At 37.2% G+C, this 17,326-nt stretch overlaps 1 protein-coding gene across 1 annotated transcript in view; it reads left to right on the top strand.

Annotated features, from left to right (window-relative positions):
- CNTLN (centlein) overlaps nucleotides 1–17,326 on the top strand; it is a 197,859-nt gene that overhangs the window by 79,795 nt on the left and 100,738 nt on the right. The window contains exons 9-10 of the mRNA XM_087957652.1: nucleotides 12,230–12,403; nucleotides 16,837–16,962. Of these exons, the coding sequence (XP_087813778.1) occupies nucleotides 12,230–12,403; nucleotides 16,837–16,962 (300 nt within the window). The remainder of the gene's footprint in view (nucleotides 1–12,229; nucleotides 12,404–16,836; nucleotides 16,963–17,326) is intronic.

The following is a 17,326-nucleotide window of genomic DNA, read 5'->3' as shown; positions in this document are numbered from 1 at the left end:
TTATTCAAAATTACATTACCCTTACTGAAAACTGAACGGCTTTTAGTGGCTTAATTAAACTGTAGCTGCTTTGCCATCTGGGTACAGCTTGTCTAGCTGCTTTTCACAGGAAGATCTTTCACTGAATAAATAGCAGTTTTGTGTTAGACAGCAGCTGCTAACATGTAATCTTTAAAATACAAATGATATGCCCTAATAATTCATATATGCGTGTCTAAAAATGTATGTATAATTTTGTGGAAAAATTATTTGTTTTTGTTTTTTATTCTTAATTTTTTTGTCACTGTTTTACCCAAATTATGTTATCTCTTAATAATTGCTTTGACAAAGATAAGGACATATAATCCATATCTTTATAGGATCACTGACAATATCCTATTATGAGTTTTGAATAGATGCAAAAGAGGAAGGAAAAAGAAGGTGGGGGAGAATTAAGTAGACCTGATTTTTATGGCTCAAGTGGTTTCATTAAATTAGAGTGCTGTGTGCTCTCGTTCATTAATGAACTTGTGCCATATGCTTTAGCTGTTCTGGTCAATAGCCGATAAAGAGGAGCTTGTGTTAAAAAACATTTCTGGATAAAAATATGCCTGTGATGAGCTTTTATCAAAGGAGTTGCTTTGAATGCAGTAACTACTACTGAGGCAATATGGCTCACAATTTGCGACCCAAAGGTAGTCCTACATTATTGGAATACAGCCTACTGCGCTTCACATTACACAGATGTGAAGGCCTGATTATAGCAGCTTCATAATTAACAGTGATCCGATTTGTTTTGTGGCATAAATGGTGCATGTGTAGAACATTAGCCATGGCGCTCTCATTCAAATGCAACTCAAGGGCTCAGCAGCAGGCGGGTCACGAGCTTCAGGGAGCAGCAGCACAAGTTCCTCCATATGTTCTTGCGACATCTTACCCAGGCTACGAGTGCAAGATAAGTTCCCCAAAGAACCTAATCGTGTTCTGTAATTACAGCACGGCTTTCTGCTGGCGAGAAATGAGGGAGTAGCAAAAACCCTCATCAGATAATTTGTAAATTACTTTACATGGCGGATGCCTAACTCAGTTGGTTTTCAACTGCTGAAATTATAAATAATTGTAACAGATGTGGCAATATGGCTGGCCTCCAATAAATGAGGCCCTTGATAATTTGGCCAACCCTTTGACAGGCCAATTTAATAAAATGTGAACAAAATCTTCTTGCTAATAATTTATCATCCCTTTTCCCAATAGAATAAATTTAATTACCCTAGCAGTTAACAAGGTCACACCCAGATGCCAAACTCAGCTACAGTTTTGATAATGCAATCAGGAATTGAAAGGTGATGACAGTGTTGTTGTTTTTTTCATTACCTGGCTTCACATAAACACAGGTGGCGTAGCGCTCTTGTCAGTTTTTAATAATTACAGGCCATTATGGAATGCATAGTTAGCAGATTGAAAACCACACTTTAGTGAATTTGTTTCAGTATGATTGAGTTTCTAATGTATAGAGATGATAATACATAACCAGAATTCCTGGTTTACCCCAAAATTGTACAAGATTTCATTTCAACAGGAGTAATTTGCACATTTCGGTGTATCTGACTAATAAAACTGAACATGTTAGGAAACAATAAATATAAGAACAAATGGAACATTCTGTAATGAAACCAGCTGTCATTTTGAGCTATTACTGTATGCTATAGTTTTGTACAATGTTCTAAGTCATTACACTGGAAGAAATGTTAAGGTTGTCCAGTCTAACTTCTTAAACAAAGCTAGCTATTATATTGCTTTATCATGCATTAGTTAGATTTTAATTTGCTGCATATGGAAAGAGGGAGCAAAATTTACCGCCCTATGAAGTATTTCATGCTTTCAGCCAAAATTATTTGAGAGCCTTCTGATTACTCATTCAGGCAATGCAGTTAGCAGCGCTTAGGATTTTCTTAGATCTATGTTTCAAGTTTTTTTCAGTGGAGCTTAGAAGATTTCCATATGCAAAAGAGCTGAAGACTTAATGTAGGTGACAATACAGAATTAATGACAGAAGGCTGAAGAAAGTAGCCAGGGTTTCCTAGAATGTAAGCTCTAGATTGTGATTGTATAACAACAGAGAAGCAATTAATAGAGGCAGTAGAATAATTGCTGCCTGAAAGGCAGTTAGTGTCTGGAGTCTCCCAAGTCTTTCCACTGTATTCCAAATTTATGAATTCAGTACACTTGAATTTGTCATTTACTCTTCCCCAGCCTTGCTTCATTGGTCAATATTTGTATGGTTACACGATACCTCCTACTTTTGAAATTTCACAGCAGGACACTCTCCGATCTCCAAATCTTTAACATGTTATTCAACTTTTAACTTACATGGTAGAAGATTCTCAGACACATTTGGATACTATAGATACTTTATTGTGGTCAAGAATAAAGCCATATGTAAAAAAGATGAATGGCCTTCTTCAGAGAAAAGAAATTTTATCTCTTTTCTTGTTATTTTTCTGAATGAATGTGGCATTTTGCTCATAGACCTTTTGCTCAGAGATATTTATGTATTATGTTTTTCATGTTTGACTTTATTTTTCCTCTCCAAGTCTGAAAGTATCACTTACTTTTCCTCCACCTTCCTGGTCATAGTTGCTGTAGGATACTATGTTTCTCCTTTGATTGCCATTTATTTATTTATTGTATCTGATGAAATGTCTTCCATCAGGCCTCCCTTGCCCTCCCAGCTGTGACTTAGTATATCAGAAAAGAGGCAATATTTTTGTCCCTTCTACCTCCTCGGGCTGGCTCAATGGTTAAAGGAACAGAGATTATCACTGCCCCCTAAAATTGGTTACAACTAGTGGAGTAAAACCTGCAGGGACTCCTGTACCTTTACCTTCCTGGGAAGAACCCCTCTCATGCTTGAGTAGAGCAATCTCTGTCACTTTCTGACTTTTTATTTTTTTATTTTATAATCCTTCATCAATGAATTCATTTATTCTTATTTATTAAATGCCTCCCCTCTCACCATTAAAGCAACTTTGGGCAGCTTACAGAGTGATAAAAGAATAAATATAAAAATAATTAAAACTGGTAAGAATTAAATAAAGACAAAGAGTTAAGAGAATGAGGGTGGCGTCTTCTTTCTTATTCCATTAACCATTTCCAGTGTAGAGCATCTTCATCAGAGCCCCATGTTAGCCAGAAAAGTCAAGTTTTAATACCCTTCTGAAGGCCAAGTCTCACCTCTGGCAGCAGGATGTTCCAAAGATACAGGTGAAACTCAAAAAATTAGAATATCGTGCAAACGTTCATTTATTTCAGTAATGCAACTTAAAAGGTGAAACTAATATATGAGATGGACTCATTACATGCAAAGCAAGATAGTTTAAGCCATGGTGTGTCATAATTGAGGTGATTATGGCTTACAGCTCATGAAAACCCCAAATCCATAATCTCAGAAAATTAAAATATTGTGAAAAGGTTCAATATTCTAGGCTCAAAGTGTCCCACTCTAATCAGCTAATTAAGCCATAACACCTGCAAAGGGTTCCTGAGCCTTTAAATGGTCTCTCAGTCTGGTTCAGTAGGAATCACAATCATGGGAAAGACTGCTGACCTGACAGTTGTGCAGAAAACCCTCATTGACACCCTCCATAAGGAGGGAAAGCCTCAAAAGGTAATTGCAAAAGAAGTTGGATGTTCCCAAAGTGCTGTATCAAAGCACATTAATAGAAAGTTATGTGGAAGGGAAAAGTGTGGAAGAAAAAGGTGCACAAGCAGCAGGGATGACCGCAGCCTGGAGAGGATTGTCAGGAAAAGGCCATTCAAAAGTGTTGGGGACTTTCACAAGGAGTGGACTGAGGCTGGAGTCAGTGCATCAAGAGCCACCACACACAGACGGATCCTGGACATGGGCCTCAAATGTCGTATTCCTCTTGTCAAGCTGCTCCTGAACAATAAACAATGTCAGAAGCGTCTTACCTGGCTAAAGAAAAACAGAACTGGTCTGTTGCTCAGTGGTCCTCTTTTCTGATGAGAGCAACTTTTGCATCTCATTTGGAAACCAAGGACCCAGAATCTGGAGGAAGATTGGAGAGGCACACGCTGCAAGATGCTTGAAGTCCAGTGTGAAGTTTCCACTGTCTGTGTTGATTTGGGGAGCCATGTCATCTGCTGGTGTTGGTCTACTGTGCTTCATTAAGTCCAGGGTCAACGCAGCCGTCTACCAGGAGATTTTGGAGCACTTCATGCTTCCTTCCACAGACGAGCTTTATGGGGATGCTGACTTCATTTTCTAGCAGGACTTGGCACCTGCCCACACTGCCAAAAGCACCAAAACCTGGTTCAATGACCATGGGATTACTGTGCTTGATTGGCCAGCAAACTCGCCTGACCTGAACCCCACAGAGAATCTATGGGGCATTGCCAAGAGAAAGATGAGAGACATGAGACTGAACAATGCAGAAGAGCTGAAGGCCGCTATTGAAGCATCCTGGTCTTCCATAACACCTCAGCAGTGCCACAGGCTGATAGCTTCCATGCCATTCTGCATTGAGGCAGTCATTGCTGCAAAAGGGGCCCAAACCAAGTACTGAGTACGTATGCATGCTTATACTTTTCAGAGGTCTGATATTGTTCTATGTACAATCCTTGTTTTACTGATTGCATGTAATATTCTAATTTTCTGAGATTGTGGATTTGGGGTTTTCATGAGCTGTAAGCCATAATCATCTCAATTATGACAAATCACAGCTGGAATTATCTTGCTTTGCATGTAATGAGTCTATCTCCTATATAGACAATGGAGAGAAGGACCTGTACATTGACTACCATGCTGACTGTATCAAAAGTAAGCCACGCAACCCAATACTCAGCTTTTACCCTCAACCACAACCCTACCTCAACCGATCCACCATCACCCAAGACTAGGCACGCACGCCCCAACTACCTCAATTCCAACTACTGCCGGCCTTAAATGCAAACTACTCAATGCAAGAAGCCTCGTGAATAAAATACCTGAATTTCTCATCCTCCTAAATATGGCTAACTTTGACATTATATTTGTCTGTGAAACATGGCTCAATGCATCTCTCCCGACTCCATTACCACAGTAAGAGACTATCATGTTTACCGATCAGATCGTGAAAATCGTCGAGGAGGTGGTGTTGCTACCCTCTATAAAAATCCTTACATCTAAAAATATCCAAGTTACCCAGGAGCTTGCTCTTCCTGAGACCATCATCTGTGAACTATCCTTAAATATCACAATTCGATTCTTACTATGTTACAGAGCACCTGATTATGACATCGAACATGTAAACAAGCTAAATACATTACTAACATGGGCTGCATCCTGCCCATACCCTTTATCTTTCTTGGTGATTTCAATCTACCTCATATTGACTGGACCCTAAATGATTGTACAACTGAAATCATACACACAACCTTCTACAATGCCACTACAAATCTGGGACTGGAACAACTAGTAACCAACAACACTAGACTAAACAACTGCCTCGATCTCATCTTCTGCAATAGTTTGAATTTAATTTACGGAATACAAACTAAAGAACCCTTTTCCAGTAGCGACCACAATATGATTGACTTTTGTCTCAACATACGTCCACACAAAAATCACCACAATGATGTAATTCCCAATTGTAACTTCAAAAAAGGCAACTATGATCTTATACACAACGATCTCTCATCCCTTGATTGGCAATCTCTATTCACTGGATGCAATACTGTTGAAGACCATTACAACATATTTTACTTGAAGTCAAAAGAGTCATCAAACTATATGTACCAACAACAACTCCCAAAACAAAACAAAAAAGCAGATTACCCATATCAATAAGGAAACTTCAATCCAAAAAGAGATCACTCTGGCGGAAAAACAAATCTGGTCACGTTGCCAATTTCAAAAACCGATACAAAATTTATGCCACCAGATAAAGACCGAATGCACCAATTATCACATTAAACAAGAGGAAAACCTTCTAAGCACCAATTCCACCCGTGCTTTTTACAATTTTGTAAACAACAAACTAAAAGACTCAAGGTCCATCCCTCCCTTGATAGGACCTGATGGTAAAGACTGCAACGACGACACCATTAAAGCCAACATCTTTAACACATTCTTCGGCTCAGTATTTGTAAACAGCAATGGATCATGCCCAGTATTTCCTAGCCGTACCACAGATAACAACAATGATCTAATACATATCGATTTCACAGAAGACAATGTTGAAAAAGCACTACGCAACCTAAAACCATCTCTATCTATTGGACCGGATGGAATATGTGCCTACTTCTTAAGAAAGCTATCCACTGCCATAGCCAAACCTCTAAGCATAATCTTTGAAAAATCTTTCAGAACCAGCTCCTTGCCTAACCTATGGTCACAAGCCACAGTCATCCCCATCTTCAAAAAGGGAGACCCAAGCCTAGTTGAAAATTACAGGCCAATCTCCTTATGCTGCGTCACCTGTAAAGTCATGGAATCAATTATTAACCAATCCATCATCCTTCACTTAGAGACAAATAACCTACTCTCAATAAACAATTTGGTTTCAGAAAAAAACTATCCTGTAATCTGCAACTCTTACACTGCAAAAACATATGGACGACACAACTCGACCAGGGCAAAGCAATAGACGCAATCTACATAGACTTCTGTAAAGCCTTTGATTCAGTGGTACACGACAAACTACTCCTAAAAATAAAATCCTATGGTATCTCTGGACAACTGAATAACTGGATAGAAGCATTCCTGTCAAACAGACAACAAATGGTCAAAATCGGGAGCGTACTATCAAATCCAGTACCTGTCAATAGTGGTGTTCCCCAAGGCAGTGTTCTAGGACCAACTCTCTTCATACTCTACATAAACGACCTCTGTGATCATATTAAGAGCAATTGCGTTCTCTTCGCTGATGATGTAAAGCTGTTCAATACCACAGACAATACTGCTACCCTACAGAAAGATCTTGACTATGTATCAGAGTGGTCAAACAAATGGCAACTTCAAATCTCAACAAATAAATGCTCTGTCTTACATATTGGCAAAAAAATCAGAAAATAAAATACAAGCTGAATAGTCAAGATCTTGTTGATGACTCAAGCTCTGTAAAGGACCTTGGAATACTCACCTCTAATGATCTAAGTGCTAGAGCCCACTGCAACTACATAGCCAAAAAGGCATTCAGAGTTGTTAACCTAATCCTACGTAGCTTTTTCTCTGGTAATATCACACTACTAACCAGAGCATACAAAACATTTGCTAGACCAATACTTGAATACAGTTCATCAGTCTGGAACCCACACTACGTATCTGATATTAGCACAATTGAGAAAGTCCAGAAATATTTCACAAGAAGAGTTCTCCACTCCTCTACTCGTTGTAGAATACCTTATGCCACCAGACTTGAAATTCTAGAACTTGAAAACCTTGAATTACGCCGTCTTCGGTCTGACTTAAGCATGGTATACAAAATCATACATTGCAATGTCCTACCTGTCAATGAATACTTCAGCTTCAACCATAACAACACAAGAGCACACAATAGATACAAACTCAAAGTAAACCGCACCAAACTTGATTGCAGGAAATACGACTTCAGCAATAGAGTGGTCAATGTCTGGAATACTCTACCCGACTCTGTAGTTTCTTCCCCAAACCCCAAAAACTTTAACCTTAGACTGTCTACTATTGACCTCACCCCTTTCCTAAGAGGTCTGTAGGGGCGTGCATAACCAACGTGCCTACCGTCCCTGTCCTATTGTTTCTCTTATTCTTTTATTTTTCTTATATGTACCCATTTCATGTATTCACAACTATGTATACATTTATACTTATTATCTTGTAAACAATTGGCAAATCAAATAAATAAATAAATAAATAAATTAGTTTCCCCTTTTAAGTTGCATTACTGAAATAAATGAACTTTTGCACGATATTCTAATTTTTTGAGTTTCACCTGTAGCTCCTTATATACAGTGAATAAAAGGAAAAGAATTTAAAAAACTGAAACAATGGTTTGAAGCCATGACTATTGATAAAAAAATTGCAAACTTCTTAGAGGTTTCTGACAAAAGAAACACATAAGGAGAGCAGTAATCTCATAATCACAGAAGTAATTAAAATTACTGACAACTAGGACTGTATCAGCATTGGGTATATAATGGGCATTTTAATAATACATGTGATGCACACTCAGCCTCTATAACTGAGCATGAGCGTAGTTTTCACATGGGGGTCTGTTAGTTATTGTTCTTATGGATCGCAGCCAATTCATGTCAAAATTAAAAAGAAGTCTCCTGTGAGGGACATATAGGATATTAAAACACTATATAGAAATAGTCCAAGACTGAGATGGAATTATATTAGAGAAAAGATGGGAAACCTGGCTTTGTCCATTTGAATAGCTCGGTACAAAGGTTAAAAAGTGTCAACAAGGAAAGGCGACAACGTGCCAAGTCAATGTTAATGCATATTTTTACATAGAGCCAAACTTGTCCAGCAAGTAAGAAGTTCCCCCAAAGACAAAATTGGGGGAAGTCACACCAAAGGCACACCAAAAAAGATGAGCCTAATTTGAACTATATTTGAATATTACAAGCTGAGTGACACTCTTTCAGTTTGAATATTTAAGCCCCATATGGTCTGCCAGAGTTTTATCTAGCCAAGGGCAGAAAGTATCATCAAGGAAAGATCACAATATGCTAAGTCATTACTTGTACAACAACTTCCCTCTCCCACCCCTAGGAAATTTATTCCCTTCCTCTGAGAACTACTGGTGGGTAGCAGATAGAATTTATGGAAATACTGTGAATAGAACTGTGCAAGGAAATATGCAAGAATGTCCCATAAATGCTGTATTTATTTGTTGGTTTATTTATTAAATTTTTATTCTGCCTTTGTTTTTGGTGAACTCAGGATGGCATACATATTCAGTCTCCTGCCTCCCATTTTCTTTACAATAACAAATGGGTTGGGCTGAGAATGGTTGACCCAAAGTCACTTACTATGGGTGGACTGGTACTGAAGATGTCCTCGTTGCTTGTCAGCACTTTAGTCAGTATACCAAACTTGGCACTGAGACAGCCCCATCTGTCTGTTGTTCCTCCTATACAAGGAATCCAGATAAGTTCCATCTCAAAAGTTCTTCCTTTCATTCTTCAATGGGGCAAAACTGCTAAAGAGAGACAAGAGGGAATGTTGGAAAACTGAATGTATTTTAACTGTGACTGGAAGCTGCCAACAAAAAAATCATAGGTTTGATCTGTGCTATTAGAGGGAACGGTCCAATAAACCTGCCATCCTTTTCTTTAAACAGTTTTGTGGAAGTGAGAAATCCAGCAGAAAACTGTGCTAAGGGAGCACTTTCTTGGCAGTTACTGTCAGCACTTGTTTTGGGATGAAGCATTTGATCCTAAAGAAAGGTTGGAGTTCCTGAAGAAGGCAAAAGCCATCTGGAACAAAGAGCTAGAAAGTGCTTGGCAGCCCCTACGAGCATTAACCATAGGGGATCTGAAATGCTGTTACCTGATATTAATACAATTATAATTGAAAGCCATTGGTTAAAAAAGTCAATCCAAGTGTGTTTCTGGGTAGTTTACATACCAACAAAGTTATTTCTGTAGGGTGGCATTTGTCTTATGTTTCTCTTTGATGGGAAGAAGGCATCTCTTTTACATATGATAGTTTAAATGCAGTTTTCCATAAAGTGTAATGAATACATATTAATTTTTCTTGTCTTTTCTTTTTCTTTTCTATTGTGTTTTAATTGATTTAATTGATTTTAAGATAGTTTGCTGTCCAGAGTCACTTGTTTGAGATGGAAAACTATATAAATTGAATGAACGAGTGAATGAGTGAACGAATGAATGAACGAACGAACGAACGAATGAATAAGTTTCTAATTGTTCTTCAGTCAAAACAACATATATAATATAGTGAACCAATAAAAATAATTATCTCTTACTAAATACTAATCCAACTTTTCATGGCAGTGTTCTCAACAGTAATCTACCTCCAAAAGGCTTCAAAAATAACCAGATCTTAACAAGTTTTCAGAATGCTGTGAGACAATATTCAGCTTGTGCCGTAGCCCCATCGGATCCCGGATTGGAGGAGGAGGAGGAGGAGTTGCAATCAGGAGCATCCGATGGGGATGGCACATCTCCCGTGGAATGTCTGGAGAGCCCAGGGCTCAGGACAATGCTGTCCCAGGATCCTCTGGCATTGGGGGAGGTAGTCAACCGGACGGAAAGTTGCCTGCCCTCACAAACCCAGGGGAGGATCAGCAGCAGACAGGCAGTGGTATGAAAGGCAGCAGATGCCCTCTGGTGTGGAACACCTTCCTTCCTCATCCGATCCAAGGGCATGAAGAGTGGAGTGGAGGGAAGCTCAAAGGAGTTCTGTGAGGCTGCTGGCAAGGAAGCCACCCTGCTCCTCCTCACAAGAAACATCTGACTTGAACTGATTTAATCAGAGACCGGGGGTGGGGGGTGGAGGTGTCTTTGTCAGGAATAAAGTGACTTGGGGATGCACTTCCCCGGCTTTAAACTCTACTTCAGATCGTGTTTTGCCCCATGTACTCTGACCTTGCTTGTGGACTATGGATCTTGCCTTGAGGACTTTGCACCTTGCTTTTGGACTACAAACTTCCTCCTAGCCTTGTGAATCAGCTCTGGTGACTATTGGCTTTAGTTTGTGGGACTTGTTGCCCTGACTGTGGCTGGCTGACTTTGAGAAAGTTTGAGGTGGAGGTTTACTGGCCGTTAAAGAGCCATTTGTGGTGGGATAGAAAAGCAATAAAGGACTTTATTAAAGCCTGCATATGCCTACACGACCTGGATTATAACAGCTTGGGGTGCAAATTGTTCCATAGAATGTAAATTCCCACAGTGAAATACCATTCCTGTGCCTCGTTCAGTCGTACATTCTGATTGGTGGGTATACTCAGTAATCAATATTGATTGTATGTATTAGGCAGGCAGATTCTATCTAGATGAGGTTGTCTCAAATCTACCCAGGTCCCTATATAAGCTATATATAACTACTAGCTTCTTAAAACCCACCATGACTGATCAGGTGGTTAAAAAGGCGATGGGAGATTTGTACCTTCAGATTTGCCAGATTCTGTTAATGCACCCTTAAAAAAAATAAAATTAGATCATCTAGCCGTGATGTTTTTTATTTTATTTATATCCCTCCTTTATTATTTTTATAAACAACTGAAGATGGCAAACATATCAAATGGATCTACCTTCCGCCTCTCCCCTCCCCTCCCCACCCCCATTTTCCTGCAACCCAGTTCCTGCAACTGTTCTTCATATGTTTTAGCCTCAGGGGCAGAATTAGTAATCTCTATCAGCAGGTCTGGCATTTTGAACATATTAGATACTCTCTTGCAAAATTGTTGCTGCTCACAAAATGAGTTTTCTCATTCGCAATGTGGTCATTGCCAGCATTCCACTTAGCAGAAGACATATTGTTGGAGTTGCTTCCTTCTATGCCCTATAGTCATTTGAATGATTTTTTTTTCCACCAAATCTTTTGTCTGGTCACCTTTTGAAGTGGTGTGGGGCTTGTGGTCATCCTTTCTTTTTTTGTAAAGTAAGTCCCAGGGACATAGTTGGAATAAAAAATGGGTACTGGGATCTGGTACATTGTTGTGCAGCCCATTAGCTTCTTTTGTAGATGTTTTAATTAAAAGGATAATCTTTTTTAAAAAAAAATTAACATGGGCAGAGAGCCTGATAGGCACAAATGATATGCCCTAAATCATGGTAAATATGGGAACCAGACTGCCTATCACAAGGAAAGGTAAGACATAACAAATGTATATCAAGGTTTTATAATTAGCATAATTTTATATACATATATATATATATTTATATATATATATAAAGAGAGAGAGAGAGAGAGAGAGAGAGAGGACTATGAAATTAAATAAATAAAATACCTGAGGTAACTATCCAAACTGTTGTGAGTAGAGGCCTCATGGTTTTAATTGGTACAGTACAAAGAAAAATCCATAGTCCTGTCTTTGAATGTAGCATATAGACATATTAGTATGGGTCTAATTATTTCCTCCATTTCAGTCTCACTCCTACCTCCTTTTCTACAAACAACTGGCTTTTGTTATTTAAATGTACTTAATTAAAATGTAAACATGATGTCATTGCAAATGCTACTCCAAATATTGATTTTACCTACAGTATTCTAAGGTATTGTATTTCCATTTTCTAGGAATTCCAACAGCATTCTTTAACAGAGCTAAAATACCTCGTAATGTCTCAGAAGACTGAAATAGAGCTTTTGCAAAAAAAATTGAAAAGAACAAATCGTTCACTGGCAAATCATAGTCTTTGCAGTAGAGATTTCTTGGATTGTATCAGTACTAGGGCTGGGAAAAAATACAAGGTAGGAAAGCGTTTATTGCCTTGTGTATTTGTGTCAAAATGAGGCTGGCAAAGTTTGACATTTTGTTCTGGGGCTTGGATAATAACAGTTTTAATAACTGTCAATGCTACTTATAATTCTGGAAGCTTTATCGAAGAGTGTTTTTATTATCTGCCAAAGTCTTGTTAAAATAACTTTTGGGAGTAGGAAGTTTTACCTTATTAAACACTGGATAAAGGATTGTTAATTTAATTAAATTATTTAAAAGTTCAATTCTTTGTAGAATTCTTAGATGAATATTTATTACTTGATAGTGTTTGTGTGGCTGTCTGTTTTTTTCCAAACAGATGAAACTGAGGTTAAGTTAAAGAAATCAAGTTTGGATTTAAAAGTTTGTAATTAGTGAAAATGCTGAGTTAGGAGTTTATATAAATGATGTTACTTTACTTTTAGAATTAATTACTCATTCTAAATGCAGTAATTTTCTTAGAAATTTTCTTTTATTCTCCTTTGAAAGTTTATGCCTTGTTTCACTGCATCAGTAATTAGAACACAAATAAAGCAACAATACATTCTATTAAAATATCTGCTGAGACCTGATACTCAAACATAATTCAAATAAAAAAAAGATGCTGTAATTGTGAGAAGTAGTATATTTTCTGCACTGAGGTTGCTTCATTGAGTGCCACTTGCTTTCTGGGTCAAATTTAAGATGCTCACTTTGCTACATAAAAATTCACAAAGTTTAGACCCAAGATTACCCTGAGTTTGAGGGGTGTCAAACTCTATTTCATCAGGGTTGTGTTTGACCTTGGGGGGATGGGGTGGGCATGGCCAGGGTGGGCATGGCCAGCTCAATGTCACTCGTGTTGGGGCGCCTGTAGTGGCCCGAGCACTCCGCAAGAGAAAACTGGGTCCTGAGCTCCATTTTCAATTGCGACGGCCTCCTGCAACCCTCTGCCAGCGAAAATGGAGCTTGGGAGGGGTGTGGGTGGCCCTCTCAAGCTCCATTTTCGCTGGCAGAGGCACCATGGGCCAGTCCTTCGCTGTTTCCAGGGTGGCCCTGCGGGCCAGATCTAAACAACCTGTGGGCTTGGTCCAGCCCACAGGCCTTGAGATTGACACCCATCATTTAATTGATTTGGAATTTGGTATCTTCATGTTTGTAAATCACCCAAGAACATTGACATAAGCAGCAAGTAAACAAATAAAATAAAATGCAAGCAGCAGCCCTAACAGTTTGAGGTAAGGCTAGATCACCTAAAATTTCAATTTCACGATAGATAAAAATAAAACAATTACTTATTAAGTGCTTCAGAATTTGTACTTGATGTATCTATCTATCTACTCTTACATGGGCATTTGTAAATACCAAATTTGTTACAGATATTCCTATATGTTGGTGCCATTTTATAAAGTGACATTTCAGTATAGTAAATCAGCTTGGAAAAATTGTTCTGCAGTGCAATTACATAATAATAGAACTCCTGATACTCATGTAGATCATGTAGAATCTATGGGAATTGGGTAATATAAAATGTAATGAATAATAATAACAACTATGGATAATAAAAGTCTGAAACTTATGAGCCGAATGTGACCTAGGAGGACTTCAAATCCAGTCTGTAGAGATTCAAATGTGACTTTCTTGTCCCACAAAGCTTTATCTATCCCTATTATCTTTCTCTTCATGGAGATGAATACTGGAAAGGGTCACTCTAGTGTTCTGTATGCAGAAGAAAGTGGTTCTTTTGTTCATGTGCACAAGTAGTAGCATTACTGGCATCCAAGGTGCTCTTGTGCAGTCCTTCTTTTAACTATTAAAAATATTATAACTCCTTCTCTTTCTCAGGCACTTCTTTTCTGTATAACTGTGCCACACTGCTTTTGAAATGAAATGGATAGCATTAAAAGCCTGAATTTTGGGTGTGTGTGAAATCCCCTCCCCCCAAGGTAATAACTAGTCTCTATTTCCTTGGTGCATAGACAAAAAAAACTCCTCTCCTTCATATCTAGGCAAAGGCTAAGACTAATTATTCCTTTACTTCTTGTGTTAAAATGATTTTATTAAGCACTATAATTATACAGATAACAATTAATATAAATGACAAAAATACAAGATACAGATTGCAGGAAAAAAGAACATAGCAACAGAAAGAAAAGGAAGGAAAGGAAAGAGAAAGAAAGAAAGAAAGAAAGAAAGAAAGAAAGAAAGAAAGAAAGAAAGAAAGAAAGAAAGAAAGAAAGAAAGAAAGAAAGAAAGAAAGAAAGAAAGAAAGAACTTCACCCTTAGTCACAAGAAGTATAGACCATTTTAATAAGTTTCCACCGTATCTTAAAATACAACAAACAAACTATATCATCCTATATCTCATTTTTATCTATAAACAAATCCTTAAAACTTTGTCTTTCACTCCTGGTCAGCAAAAGTCCATTAAGGATTATATAAAAAAACATAGAAGTAAGTAACAGTATAAGCAGTATAACAGTAAGATAACTATTTTAACCTTGATCAAATAAACCAACTTTACCTTCTTTTTATTTTTAGCAATATTGGTTTTTAAACTCTTCAAGTAATATTCCGTAAAGAACTTGATTTCTTTTCATTTTTTCATTCTCCCTAATCAGCAAGTCTTTCAAAACTTTTAACAGGTCTCCTTTGTAAATTAATATAGGAAGATCATTCAAGTCACTCTTCTGTTTTGTTATTTGTTTGTCGGCCTTTTCAGGTAAACTAAATAGGAAACATGGCTAGGGGAACTAATTCTATTTTATTGTAAGACTTCATAAATATAATCTTGCAAGTCTGAAAATTCAAATCTCCTTAACAGCCTGAAAAGCTGGGGAAAGTCCTATTTGAGTGTCTTTTGCTTTCCATTATGCAGAAACCAAGGGCTACCTCTTCTCTTAACTGACAGTTTCCTAGGCAGCATTTCTTCATCCCATCTCTCAAGATTTTTGTCACAAACCATTACATCTATGTTAATTATGGAAACATCATCTTTCCTTTGTACATCCAATATATCACCTTTTCGCAGATCATTCTTGTAGCCTGACAAGAATAACATCTCCTCTTACTCAAATCCAATCTCAATATTTTTCTGATCAAACATTCCCATCTTCACTTCCAGGTTCTTAACTTGCACATCATTATCAGGATATATTTACTGGGAATTATATCTAATACTTATATAAGTATTCTTCAATCTATTGCCTGCCAAATATGTTCCTTTATGTTCCATGGTGCTTATGGGTCCAACATATCTGGAGGGGGGCTTTGCTGCGTAAATCTGCCTATATTGTGTCTGTTTTCTTCCCTCAAAGACACAAACGTGTCATCGAGGTGTGATGTGGCAGATTTACTTTGTTTTTAATATATATATTGGGAATTCTTATTCCTGTGTACTTTGACTCATAATGTGATTTATTTTAATAGATAAAATAAATTAGCCTCTTTTCTTTAAATTGTACTCATGAAATGTTTCAAAGAAAACATATTTTAAAACTGAATCTCTGTCATGGGCAAAAGTTTGTACTTTCTGCCTTTTTTCTATTCAGAATTAAAAGCTAAACAATCTCAGTTTTTTTTTCTTTTATTCAAAAGAACAACTGTAATGACTTTTGGAAGAAAGTAAATTCTTTTTTTTAAAATTATTATTAACTAAAAAAAAATCCATGGACAAAATGTCACTTCATATTTTGCGCAATTTTATTAAATCATTAAAACTTTAAGATTAGTATTATGATTAAAATGTTGCTCCATATACTAATCACAGTTACTGAAATTCAGTAAAACTAATCTGTATATTTTATTTGTTTTACATAAAAACATTTGACATAGTACAAGCAAGAAGGTTGCCCAGTTTAAGTGCTAGTTTCACACATCCTTTCTCCAGATTGCTACATGAAGCTGCACATAATATAAACACATATTCTTGTCTCTAGTTAGGCATATTATATTTAATGACCATATGGTCATTATGGTATAAGATCTACTGTCTGTTTTATTTATATTCCTCAAGCATATTGTTCCTTCAACTTCACAGTGTGTTAAACTATTTCAGAGGGAAAAAACTCTTTCCCTCTTGTTTCTGGTTGTCCTATCAAGTGTAACCTTGGACCCTTATAGAGCAATTAGATCAGCCTCTATCCCCTCCTTTGTAATGAGATTTCTTGCATTTCTGAGACTATAACCCTTTAGTCTTCCCTAATGGGACATCATTATTCTGAAAGAAACAATGTAAATGTAAATGAATATTCTCATTAACGAGTCACAGAGAAACCTTTAGTGGTAACGCTGTGGTAATTCTGCTTGTTATTTCTCTGGTATACCATGCAGGATTTTTTTTTATAATTCATTATTAGTATTCAAAATTACTTGTTCTTTAATTTTGCATGTCTTTCATAATCCAGCGTTCCAACCACTTCAACCATGTCCTTGTTTTATTCTCCAGAAACCACCTGTGAAACGTTCAAGGTCTCTGTCCCCAAAGAGCTTTTTGAAAGAGTCAGAAGAACTAAGGAAGCTCAAAATAGCTGAAGGAAAGATTTCAAACTTAGAAAAGACACTACATCTAAAGGTGAAAATTAAAATACATAACCTTTTTATTTGACAACAATAGACCCACAACAAAATTTGCGCACTTTATGGTACATTGCAGGGTCCATCCATTGAAATTAAAAATGAATTAGGTGAAATATATGTTTTATTATGTACTTAAAGGTATATCTTTTTTCTTCGTATAATTTTATTTTCTCAGTCTAAAATGTTGCAGCTGTAATATAAGTAGTCTGGGAGATGTTTTAATTAATAATTGTAGGCTCTAGATCTGTGCAAATATATTTGTCTATTCTTAAGAGGAATTCTTTGTCTGTTTCAAATGTTATAAATTACATATGTAAAGTTTAAATAGCATTGTTTGCCTATGCCTTGAATCTCTGTTT

Source organism: Notechis scutatus, chromosome 2 (assembly GCF_049901735.1).
Source record: "Notechis scutatus isolate UNSWTSFEM ecotype Mainland chromosome 2, rNotScu1.2, whole genome shotgun sequence".
NCBI classification, from domain to species: Eukaryota; Metazoa; Chordata; class Lepidosauria; order Squamata; family Elapidae; genus Notechis; species Notechis scutatus.
The sequence above is the reverse complement of the archived record's forward strand: the minus strand, read 5'-3'. Positions and strand labels throughout refer to the sequence as shown.